We start from the raw sequence: 13833 nt of genomic DNA on the forward strand, positions 1-13833 counted from the left end.
AAATGGATCTCTTCGATAAAGTTTCAATTGATCAAAGATGGACAGAAGCAGCTACACCCAAAGAAAAAACACTGGGAAATGAATATAAACTGCTTGCATTTTTGTTTTTCTTCCCGGGTTATTTATACCTTCTGAATCCAAATCTCCCTGTGCAACAAGAAAACTGTTCGATTCTGCACACATATATTGTATCTAGGATATACTGTAACCTATTCAACATGTAAAGGACTGCTTGCCATCTGGGGGAGGGGGTAGAGGGAGGGAGGGGAAAAATCGGAACAGAGATGAGTTCAAGGGATAATGCTATAAAAAATTACCCTGGCATGGATTCTATCAATAAAAAGTTATTAAAAGAAAAAAGTACCTACTATATGATAGGTATTGGGAAGGCAAAAATACCAAAAAAAAAAAAAAAGACATTTTTCTCTTCCTTGAAAAGAAAGAACAAATTCAGTCCTTCCCCTAACTGATCTCTGATTTAATAGGAGAATATTAATAAAAGGATTCTATATTTTAATCATTATTAAGTAAACTTAATAGATAGGAACTAAGTGAGCCTAAAAGAACACTAACATGTAAATTTAAAAATGCAGTGTTTTATAATCTTTAAATACATCTATACTAAGTAAATAATATCTGACATTATTTTACAACTAGTAACCTATATAATGTACTCTTATTCAAAGAGTGAATAATTCACTACATTAATAGAATCAATTGAAAGGGATCATAGAAGCTGTCCAGACTGATCCATACCTGGACAAGAATCTACTCTATAATAAATCTAAATAGTAATCAGCTTCTTTGCCTAAAGATTTCAATGTATGACAACCCATTACTTTTAAAAACAGCATTCTACTTTTTGATAGCATTTTTTCCTTATATCAAAATTTAGGTAGTTCATATATTTTCTCTTAGTTTATCTCACATATGGAAGCCCTAAGATATTTATCATTAGGAGCTGCTAGGTGATGCAAAGGATACACTGCAGGGCTTGGAGACAGGAAGACATCTTTCTGAGTTCAAATCTAGCCTTAATCACTTACTTAGTTAGGTGACCCTAGGCAAATCACTTCATCCTGTTTGCCTCAGTTTCCTCATCTATAAAATGAGCTGGAGAAATGGCAAACAACTCAGTTATCTTTGTCAAAAAAATTCCAAATAGGATCACAAAGATTCTAAAACAACTGAATAGCAGCAACTTCTCTTTGTTTTTCTCATGCTAAACATCTTCAGTTCCTTCAGCTGAGCCCTATTTGACACACAGTCAAGACCTTTCACTATACTGGTTGCCCTTTTCTGAACACTTTTAAGTTCATTAGATTTTCCTACATGTTGTCTGACCAGGACAGAGTACAGTGCTATTCTGGCCTCTCTGAGGCTGGACACTCCTGATCTCTCTTATCATAGCCTGAGCTATCTACCCATTGCCCTGACCTTAAAATCAACTACAACCCCAAGATTGTTTTCTGATGACTTGCTCTCTAGCCATGCTTCATCTTTTTATTACTTGTGAACTTGCTTTCTAAGCCCAAATATGATGTTCATTCCCATCAAATTAAATTTAATTCAATTAGACAAAATGTTATTATTCAATAAGGTCACTTTGAATCCTGACTGTAAATAATACCTAGTAGTCAATAAATGTTTATTAAGCATTTGCTCTGTGTCATTCAGGTATTGAGCTAAGTGCTGGAGATGTAAATTTAAAAAGAAGGAAAGAAAAGAAAGGGAACGAAGGAAGGAAGGAGAGAGAGAGGGAAGGAAGGAGAGAGGGAAAGAAGGAAGGAAGGAGAGAGGGAAAGAGGGAAAGAAAGAGGGAGGGAAGAAAGGAAGGAAGGAGGGAAGGAAGAAGGGAAAGAAATACCAAAGAGAAGTTGAATGAGTGCTTGGTCCACAGGGTCATGTCATCCATGGCAATGAGGCTTTGGGAGGTTTGGAGGTACTACTTCCAACCTTTTTTTTTTTTTTTTTTTTTTTAAATAAGAGAAGCAGCTGAGCTAAGTGCTTTCTCATCCATACTTCTCAAATGTTACTTCCTAATTGGCCAGTTTTGTTCAGTCCCTTCCAGTATGTACCATTCTTAATGGTCTGAAAGAGAAATGAAGAGGTGCATTAGATAGAGGACTAGGCCTGGAGTCAGGAACATTTAAATTCAAGTTCTGCCTCAGACGCCATGTTGCCTCTGAGCAAGTCACTTAATCACTCTCCTTCAGTTTTCCCTTCTGTAAAATGGAGATCATAATGGAGATCAGCTATGCTACCTCACGGGGTTGTTATGAAAATAAATTAATTTGTTAAGTACTTTACAGTAATCTTAAAGTGCTATATAAATGCTAGCTATTATTAAAACAAAGATGAATTGAGCAACTTTGTCTTCTTTCCATGATTAGTGTTCCTGTCCACTCTCCCTCTTTTTTTTTTTTTTCCCTCTTCCTATTTTCCTCAGTACATTAAAGAAATCCTTTCCCTTTAGCTTTCTTTACCAGCCTCAGCTCATGTGATATTATTCTTTAAAAGACCACGCTGTACTTCTGGGCAGCTATGTGGCATAGTGAGTAGAGCGAGCACTCACCTTTGTTGCATGTTCCTTGTATGTCTTTAAAATATAAGTTGGCTAGTGATCATATGTCTCTCAGTACCTTCAGAACTTTATTCTTGAGAACTTCCCTCCTTTTCTAGGTTGATTGTCAAATTTTAGTTTCTAGTATTCTACCCATTCTCAAAGCTTTTTGAAATTTGTTCTCCTTACATATAAGATGCACAAGCGATAAGCAAAGCATTATTCTGGGGAACATTCTATTTCTTGCTAGAAATATAAATCATAATACACCATGTTAAATTAAATATTTATCAAAATCAGGATTATTCCATATTAAAAGAAGTTTTAGACTATACTATTTTTCTTTAGATGTACATGTATTATATATGTATGTGTACATGTCTGTGCATGTACATATATGTGCATTCATATATGTATAAAGATACAGCTGTAGGTAGAAATTTAGGTATAGTTATATAGATACATAGATAAGACACTGACTAAAATCTTTTCAACATTTGCTTATGCTCTGAAGTGGAAGAAAGAATTCTCTGTTATGCACCTAGACCTATTTTCATAAGTAGAGTCTACAAACCGCCTGATGGCTTAGTATAAGCCAACACAGATTGAGCATACATTGATTGTGGGTTCCTCATTAAAGGTAGCCTTTTATTTTCCCAAAGGTCTCAGTGAAGCTTTAAAGGTCAAAAGTGTGGTAAGGTTTTGGCATTCCCTACATTTGGGAAAGGGCTTTGCCAAAGATCCTGTTCAATGAATATATTTATTTAATTCTAAATTATAAATATATGTGATAGTATTATATAATTTTAAAAAATTAAATTAAATCATATTTTAAATGTGATTGTAATACCAGAAAGAGCACTGGCTATGGTGACAGAGAACTTAGCTTCATCTCCCACATTATTTGCTAACAACCAGTGAGACACAGAGCAATTCACTTCCCTTTGGGGGCCCCACTTTTTACTTCTGTAAAAGAAGGCAGTTGGATTAGGCAGTCTCTAATGCCCCTTGCAGTTCTGAGTCATATAAATCATGACGTCAGATGTGATCTTTAATCTCTAAACTAGATTATAAATTCTGCATTTTTGCCTCTCAATTTTTCTTAAAATGGGAGTGCACTGGCATCAAAGAGATATGCATGCATTATTCATTTTTATCACTACAATGTATGAACATTAATGGTTGAAAAGTAGAATTTTTATTCTAATCTTAATGGTCAAATTGTCAGGAAATTTTTTAAAAGTTTGGTCATTTAGTTTGTTCTATTCTATAGTTTAAAAAAAGCAATGGAATCAATGTCCCATACTATAACTTACATTGAGATAGGACTATAGGGATAGGGCAGCTAAATGGCACAATGAATAGAGTTCCCCTACCTGGAGTCAGAAAGACTAATTTTCCTGGGTTCATATCTGGCTTCAAACACTTAACTAGCTGTGTGACCCTGGGCAAGTCACTTAACTCTATTTGCCTCAGTTTCCTCATCTGTAAAATGAACTCAAAAAGAAAATGGCAAATAACTCCAGTATTATTGGAAAAACAACTGAACAACAACAGCAACAACATAGGGATAGGGACTGGAGCTGTGATTTCATTGGAAAGGGGGCATCTAGTGCAATACAGATTTCCTCAGCTTATGCTCAAATTGGCACCTTCTCTAACACTTAGGTATTTGTCTAAAACACTGGGAAGTTAAATCAGCTAATAAATAAACATTAACTTCCTGTTATGGACTGAACATTGTAATAAGTGCTCAAGATTCAAAGAAAGATAAGAGACAGTCCCTGCTCCTAAAGATCTCACAGTCTACTATGGGAAACAATAAGCAAGCAACTCTATACCAAGAAGATATGTGCAGGATAAATTGGAGACAATCACCAGTGGGAGGGCACTAGAATTAAAGAGGATCTGTGTGATGTGTCTAGATATCAGAGCTTAGATTGGAACTTAGGTATTCCTTCTGTTCAGCCAATTCTCTGCCTGCTGTGCTGTACTGTCTCTTTCATTAGCTAAGATAAGAATGCTTCCAAAGCACCTTCCTCACAGCAATCCAAACGTGGTTAAGGATGGAGGTGTGTCGGGCAGAGGCTTAATAATGCATCATAGAAATGAAAGCTAAGAAATGCTTAGTTTTTGGCTTCCTACAAACAAATGCCTAATAAATGCTGCTTCCCTTTTCCTTCCCACATTCAAATATTCATTTTACAAGAGCACTTCTAACGTATTCAATGGAGATATTTCAACCTAATGCTGGGCAGCTAGTAACTTTTAATTAGAATGACTGAATCTAACTAGTAATGTAGCCAGGGAAGATCTTTGTATTTGCCTAGAGATTTAACCAGAGTTAAGTTACACATTAACAGCAGTGTTTTATATATATATATATATATGAATTATATTTCATTCCCATTCAATTTAATATTTACTATATACAATTTGATATTTAAACTAATTGAATTGTAGCCAATACGAAAATAAACTCAAAAGATTATTCCTGAGGAGACATTGGCTTGATTCATTTGTTTCTAGACCTTTGGGGAGTATGGTTAATCATGTGTTCCATAACCCATTAAAACAATATTATTTTAAAATAAATTGTCTCATTCTGAGCATATGCTTTAGGTGGCTGGTGAATTGACATTATATTGTTTCCTCAATCCACAGATACACTGAAATTGACTTCTTGGTAATTCTAATAAGTATCATGATGTCAGAATGTGTTTGAAGTTTCACTTTTTAATGTCCTTCAAACTTTTATGAACATAATTTTATTTTATTCATCGTTTGAAACAAGAAAACGTGTTTCTCATAGATTTGGGACTGGCTGCAGAGTTAGAAAGATCTGGGTTTAGGTCCTGCCACTAACCTGTATTAGCGCTGTAATCACTGGTAAATCAGTCATCCTATCCATGTATCTGGCTGTTTGGTCATTTCAGTCTTGTCCAAATCTCTGTTACCCTGTTGGGGTTTTCTTGACAATATTATAGAGTGATTTGTCATTTCCTTCTCTAACTCATTTTACAGATGAGGAAACTGAGGCAAAAGGGCACCTAAGCAACTCTAAATTACAGAGCCTTAAATTACAGAACTCTAAATTAATGCTGATCTGCATTGGTAGAGGGATTTGTATTATCAGAAGTTCCTTGTACTGATGATTACTATTTTAAGTGGTAACAGAATAAAGACAGTTTTCCTGTCCTCATTGAATTTGCACCCTAGTTTGAAGATAAACCAGACAGGTGTGTTTGTTTGTGTGTATATACAATCATTTGAAGCTATTATTTTTTTTTATTGATAAGCATCCATTAGATGATTATTATGAGTTAAATGTGGTGCTATTTGGATATATGTTTTTATTTATATCTTCAACTCCTCGCACATAGTAAGCACTTAATATATATTTGTTGATTTAAATTTATAGATAGGGGTGTGTGTGTGTGTGTGTGTGTGTGTGTGTGTATGTGTATCTGTGTGATTGTGTGCAAGCTTATACACACACAAATGAGAAAGACAATCAGATAGACATTATTTGTTTTTTATCCCCAAAACAGAATGTAAGCTCTGAGAGCAAGAACAATACCTTATGCTAATTTTATATATCTAACATAAATGAAAAGCAAAGCAAATAAAAATATTCAAAACAAATAAAACTAATTTGGGTAAGAGGAAACAAGGTTGATGAACATGCAAAAAACATCACGAACATCATAACCTTGCAGAGCTTGGGTTCTGTGGAAGGGATTCGATGAGATAGAGTTGAGGAAGAAGTCCATTTCAGGGATGAGGGACAGCCAGTTTTAAGTTGGAGACATAAGAATAGGAGTGTCGAATGTAAGGAGCAGAGAGAAGGGTACTTTGGCTGGATCCCAGAGGGTGAGAGGGGGAGCATTTCCCAATGATAGAGGAAGGAGGTCAAGGACCAGGTCGTGATTCTAAAAGCTAAACAATGTCTAAACAGCTAAACATGTGTATACAGGTATATGTGCATACACAAACACACATGTTTACATGTTAATGTGTATCATATACCACAATCTGTGTGTATCATGCATGTTTTACATATATATGCACAGTACATACTGTGGAAGTTTTTTGTATATAGTCCTATTAGGTTATATATATGGACCATGTGTATATATTTATGTTTAAAAATATTTATTAGATTATCAAGGATAAAAATGAATAAAGAAGAAAAAAGAACCAAGGTTCTGACTTTGGGTAATATACTTTAAGGAACTGAGAAAGATACATGGACTTGATGAGATACAGAGAAGAGTCAGTTACAAAAGTAAGAAAGAAAGCTGAGTGTTGAGAGAAAAGTGAATGAACTAATAAGAGAAGGTACTCTTTAGTGCAACAAGATTTCCATAAGTCTGAAAGAATGAGGAACTGAAAAAAAGATTACAGCATTTGATAATTGTGCTCTTGGTGACAATTGAGAGAACAATTTAAAAAACTTGAAAAGTTAAGAAACATCTATTAGCTTCTCTGATACTTTTATGGGATCACCTTTAAGCTACCAGGACCAGCAACTCTAATCCTTATTATTAATACTAAATTTGAAACATAAATCTACATATTAATCTGGATTATTTAGCTTAAATACTTGTTTTTTAGCTAGCAATTGATCATATCTTGATTCACATCTTTCATTTTTATAAAACTTTAAAGACAAATGACCAGATCAAAAACCTTTTCATCTAAAATGGAAGTGAATTATAAATATCAATATCAATAATAACCATCATATGTTTATTCTGGATAAATTGTTGAAATGTGATATAAGAAATAATAATTATATATTGATACATATATGTGTGTGTGTGTGTGTGTATGTATTTGTATAATATATTAAATAGCTCCTTAGCGCTCTTGTTTTATTTTAGATGTATGATTTGCTTTAATATGGTGAAATGTGGTTCCTTATGTTGTTTTTGACTAACCAGAATTTGCTTGGTAAGCATCATCAAATTTTATGATCAAATATGAATTTCTCTGTTCCTCTGACCAGGAAGAAGATGAAGTCCCTGATGATGAGACTCTGAATCAAATGATTGCTAGACGAGAAGAGGAGTTTGATCTCTTTATGGTAATGTTGCAAAAATAATTAAAATGTAAAATTACTGATTTCTATGTGCTCTTGATAAATAAATAAAAAAAAAAAAGGAAAGATTTAGTTTAGAACTTGATGACCTTGAGAATTCCTGTTACAAGATCTGTCTTTCATTCTGTAGTCATTCACTTACTAGAGCAAAACAAACATTCCTTCTTGGGAAAAGAAATTTTATAATGAAAGCACTATTAATCTTGAAATGTCATTAGTGTGTTGCAGCTTCATTCAGGGTTCGAAATGCAAAATAACTTACTTAATTCAAATTAATTTAAAGCAAATTGTGACTTGGATTTTCTGTGACTTTTCTTTTTGAGTCATTTGCCTCTCAATCATTCTTCATTTTTCAGAAAACTTTTTTCATAAACTAACTTTCTTATTTCAGTTATGAACTTATTTTCCTATTATCCCCAAAGACTCCTCATTGACACATTTGGCCTCTAGGAGTCATCAGAAATCAGAGTGTGTAGGAGCTACTAGAGAATACCTCATATGTTGCTGTAAATTCTTTTGATAGTTATTAATTGGTGACAAATTATGATAAAATAAAATCTTAGGTTTTCCAATGAAGTAGTTTATTGACCTCTAATCTTAGCTCTTTGGAACTGTGTCAAAAATTTAAGTTATGTAAAGTCCTTTCCTACATGACCTCAATTATTTTGCAGTGAAATGGGTAAGTATAAGAATGATAAGTTAAGGTAACAGATTTTACTAGTTCACTGTACACTGACAGATAATTAAATATTGAAGTGAATCACTGCAAAGTCATAGCACAGGTTGGTGAATAATGACAAATAGCTTTTTGTTATGTACAGTGTGGACATGGAAGGATATTATATTCTTTGTATTATTTAGCATTGATCACATTCAATGTAAAATAAGAGATAAAATTCCTACTAAGAAGCTTCAGCATCGGTAACTTTGTTACCTTAGAGGTTAATTTCTTTTTTTTTTTAATTTTGGAAAATTGACTGTTGTTTTATAGTTGTTTAATAGTAAAATGGTGACTATATTGAATTTGGTCTGTGGAATATCAAGTGGCACATTAGCTCACTGTGGTGAGGCGGTACCCTGAGGTACTTTAAAGCTATACCAGTATAACTTTTATGTTTTACCATGCTGGAATAACTTTGTCAACTCAGCAGGAAATTGTAACTGTGAAATAAGGGTCAGCCAAGCTAAGTATCAAGAAGTTCATCATCAGTAGCCAGGGAATTTTATCATGAATCATTTGACCATAGTAACTCATGTAATAAACAAAAATATATCATGGAGACAATCTGTCTGTTCACCACAATCTTTTTCAGAGCATGAGGAAGATGAATTTATATGACTAACTTTATAAGATCTTTCATATTCAATCAACATATACATTAATACTTACTGATGTTAACTAAAGATAGGGAAGAGTGGTGAAAATTATGTAGAATGGTATGATTGAAGAACTGTGGTTGTTTGTTCTTCCTTCTCAAAGAGCACCATGATATCAGGGAGGTGATGCCATGGCATGCAAGTGAATTGGATTTAAGTTCGGCAAGACTGTACAAGGTCACTTGCCTTACTTTCCTCTCCAAAGCCATCTGGGTCCAAGGCCAGATAGAGATCAGGATGATTGAAGATATTCTTGTATGCATTAGGAGACCTTGGTTTTTATAAACTAATGTCTTTAAAAGGTCTGTTTGACTGAGGCAATGCCTAATCAGTGATTAAGGGAAATCTTTCTGTTTCTGTCTCTGTTTCTGTCTCTCTGTCTCTGTCTCTGTGTGTCTCTGTCTCTCTTTTTCTCCTTTTCTCTCTCAGTAAATTTGTGTGTGTGTGTGTGTGTATATACATACATACACGTGTATGTATGTATATACACATATACATACATACATACACGTGTATGTATGTATATGCACACACTCTCTCTATATGTGTGCATATTTATGTCATATTTAAAATATCTTAAACCCTAAGATATCTTGAAGGTCCCTGCCTTTAATTCACTTGCATGTCATGACATCATCTCTCTAATGTCATGATCGTCTTAGAGAAGGAAGGGCAAACAACAACCTCTGAGTGAGAGTAGGAACTATCTCACTGTTGACCCAATGGGGGCTTATCAGCAGGACAGCATAGCTCTTTATTTTCCTTTTTTTTTTTCTTTTTTACCTTTTCCTTTCTCCTTCCCTTCCCCTTATCCACATAGAGTATCATACCCTTAACCTGTATGTACTCTGCTTAAAGGAATGTAAATGTTTATTTTGGTTTAAAACTAAAAAAGGAGAAAGACCCAAGGTGTGTATACCATGCAGATGTCTTAGAGTTACATAGGATCAAGTGAAATAAAATGCATAAAGCTTTTTGCAAGCCTTAAAGATTTCCATAAATGCCAGTTATTTTTTATCATATTTTGTGAAGACATGTCCAAAAGAAAGTTGAAATGTTCTCAAAGACATAAATACCCAGCAATATTAAAAATGAAATTTATTCCTTCCTAACAACCAGGAAATTACAGGTTACAGATGGGAGAGTCTATTCCACATTAGCTATTCTTGATGGTCAGGCAATCAATTATGAAAGAAGAAGCCAAAGTTGATACCAAAATTAGATGAATAGACATAAAAAAATATATGATATATAATTGCAAACTACAATTGTTCTTTGAAACAAACTGTTGATCCTACAAGACAGGAAATGAAAACAAGAACCAATATTAACATGGACTTTCATAATGGCCTTAGCAAGTTGGACATCATTCTTCACAAGGAGGCCAAAACCTCCAGAAAACTATCTCAAACATCAAATATTCTTCTTCTTTCCATTTCTGTCTGACAATGGGAACAACATATTAAAATTCTAACATCACAATCTTCTATATACAGCATAAGGAAGTAGAAATGTCACTATAGAAAATATAGATATAAAATACAGCTTGACCAGACTGAACATAAATAGAAGAGGTGTGTGCTGACAGTGATATAGTTTTGAGAGAATTGAAGGATAAATTATCAAGAAATCTAAAATATGATACCATATGCTTTGGAAAAAAAATTATTACTCCTTAAAAAAGCATTTATACAAATATTAGTAATTACTGATCTATATGCCTACTTTTGCAATCTCCATAAAGTCTTCTTGAGAATAATTTTATCCATATTTTTAGAGCATCTTTAATGATGGTAAATGGAGTTTTGTTTTTCTTTTTTTCCTTTTAAAAGGCTTCTACAGGAAACCTATATAATTATCTGAAGGCTCAGAGAATTCAAAAATCCTACTGTTTCATTAACCATAAAACATCATTTGATTCAGTATGACACATTGCCATCTTAAATGATCCTCTTCAACAAGGCATTTTCATATACGTGTGTATGTATGTATGTAATCATATGAAATTATTAGAAAAATAGCAAGAGATTATTTAAATGACTCATGATTATTAACATCAAACATTAAAATAAGACAGGGAAACATATGTTCAACAAAGTAGTTTTCCACTGTGATGGAGGATGACTAGGATAGATTCCAATAGAAGAGATTGCCCATTATGATGAAGTCTTTCAGATGTTACACCAATTGCATCATGGTCCTGAACAAGGCAAAACCAATTTATAGTTACTCAAAAACTCAACCTAAATGTCCACATGGGAAGAAGGATTGGATGAACAATACATGATCAGTTGCATTTGGATGGATAACTCATAGTTGATCCATTAGTACATACATATTATAGATATGTAAATGGATGACACATAACTGGTCCTAGAATTGAAGAGTAGAAGGAAAACAGAATGCATCATAACTGGAAAACTATGCAGTTTTAATATCTCTAGGTATTCCCTAAGACAAACACCCACATTTTTTAAACTAAAATATCTACTAATATAAGTTGTGAATAATGGAATACAAAAACCAATGAAGAATTAAAGTTATAGTTCATGCCAGTTGCAATAGAGAATCACATGGTAAGTGTAATTAGGCTGCTATACAGTAGGAACAGAAATTTGTGCAGGGCAACTGGTATCATGGCTTGCACTCAAGAGATGTATGACTGAAAAAAATCAAGTGTACTAATTACAAAGCTAGAATGAATTGCTCCTTATTTTATATATGCAATGATTTCTGAAAAGAAAATAATACTGGATTAGTAACCAATACCTGTGGAATCCCAGTGGAATTTTCATGCAGTCACCAAAAAAAGGGTAGAAAAGCTAATGTATGGGTTCTTTTAGCCCATCAAGAGGGACATAGAGAAGAAGCCTAAGTGACTGCAGAAGGCCTGTGTCTTTAATTTCTATCCAGTGCTAATCAAATTAGGTCATCTGTTAAGAACCAGGTTCCCCACTTGAGGCAGTAGACAATATCTTATTTTTATTTTTTAACATTACAAACTCTAAAAAGGCCAGTGAGGTCTCAAACTCCACCTTTTCCAAAAATCAGGTAACATTTGAATCAAGGAAGTCCTGCCCATTGAACTAAAAGCTGTTTCTTTAGTTCAATTAATATGACTCATTGAGGCCCACTTTCCTGACTGGAACTTAGTTCTAAGGTATTATGCCCTTCTTCCCTTTGCAAAAAGTTAAAAAGTAAATGGTGCTAGCTGTTGATAATAATATTTCCAGCCATAGCTAAGTAGGCAGGTTCCTGACACTCCAAGGAAGGGAAGTCTTTAAAAAAGTTAAAAATGTCATTTTTGAGTACATGTGAGCTTAAGGTAGTTTGACAGACAGGTATAAAAGTCTTGCAGCCCCCACCCCTTCTAGGTTACTACTTTTATATTCAGAGACTAACTATATTACTTATACCTTATCTGGAGTTTTCCCTCAGCTTTTCATTGTAATCTACAAGCTGTGTTTTACCCATTTTATTCATTACCATCTTCACCAGAGGACAATGGAATAAAATATGCTGACTTGTCAGCACCTGAGGTAAAGAAAAAAGAGCAAACTACTGACTAAAACAAATACTTAGATTACTTATAGATTTCAATAATGTTACCTTTATTTCATTTATATATTCAAAACATGCATATAGATGCATGGTTACTCATTTATATATTGAGTATATATGTCTCATACGTATATGTAGACAATAAGATAGTTATTTTCTTACAAAATTTTTTTTATATATTTTTTCTTTTCTGTTTATACAAAGTTGCATTAAACAGTTGTTTATTCCATTCTGATTATCAATTCAGATGTTGATTTCCCAGAAGCTATATTCCTATCTAGGGCAAGAAAACTACTTGTTTCATAATTGTATTTGTTAGCCTAAAAATTATAATCCAGTCAGGAGAAATATGGTTTTTATCTTGAAACTTAACTTTATTAACTGCTAATTGATTCAAAATATCTTTGTGCTAGATAATATGGATGTTAATTTGGATATATATGCATACATGCATGCATATTGTAGATTGAATTTTGTTGAAAAAGAAAAAGGTTTCAATTATATATTTCAACTTATGCCAATAAATTATATCATATCTTTAACATGATGAAAATAGAAATCATTTTAGTTTCCCTTTCATTAAAAAGTTTGAATGTGTTTATTCTTACAACTATGAAACAAATTAGCTCTTTAGTATTTTTATTAATAATTGTTCTAGAGCAAATTTTTTCCAAACATTTCTCAGTCTTCATCACATCTCACCACTTTCAGCAATACTTCTCCACATATGCTCTCTATAGTATGAAAAGAAATAAATTTATCATATATCATATATATTCACATACACAATAGAATAATTTTCCATAAAGAAAAATTTATTCAGGACACAACTCAACTAATATCATACGACTTTTGAAATATTTCAACAAGATAATATGGTTATTTACCAAATATTTTCCATAATTCCTTAATAAGCTTATTGTATCTTCTATAGTGAACCTTTATTCTAGAAATTCATAACAATATAATATGGAAGTAGCATCATCATATTGGTAACATATTTAAAATAAATTATTTATAAGACTGCCAAAAGTTTTGAAGATATCATACATGAAACTTCTTTTTAGGTATGACAATTTAAGAAGGGATAAGCATTAATTTTCTGTTTCTTACCTGTTGAAACACAGTCATTTCCAGTGGTGGACAACTAAGAGGTAATTCTAGCAAGTGTTAATAGAGTGTCCATGTTATATGACCCATAAAACAGCTAAATCTGTACCATGATGAG

At 33.1% G+C, this 13833-nt stretch overlaps 1 protein-coding gene across 7 annotated transcripts in view; it reads left to right on the forward strand.

The window, feature by feature from the left end:
• Positions 1 to 13833, forward strand: part of SMARCA2 (SWI/SNF related, matrix associated, actin dependent regulator of chromatin, subfamily a, member 2) — a 241370-nt gene that overhangs the window by 154320 nt on the left and 73217 nt on the right. For all 7 annotated transcript variants that reach the window (XM_051962447.1, XM_051962452.1, XM_051962456.1 and 4 more), the window contains one exon: positions 7575 to 7652. In XM_051962447.1, coding sequence (XP_051818407.1) covers positions 7575 to 7652 — 78 coding nt within the window. The remainder of the gene's footprint in view (positions 1 to 7574; positions 7653 to 13833) is intronic.

This window comes from Antechinus flavipes, chromosome 1 (assembly GCF_016432865.1).
Source record: "Antechinus flavipes isolate AdamAnt ecotype Samford, QLD, Australia chromosome 1, AdamAnt_v2, whole genome shotgun sequence".
Lineage (NCBI taxonomy): Eukaryota > Metazoa > Chordata > Mammalia > Dasyuromorphia > Dasyuridae > Antechinus > Antechinus flavipes.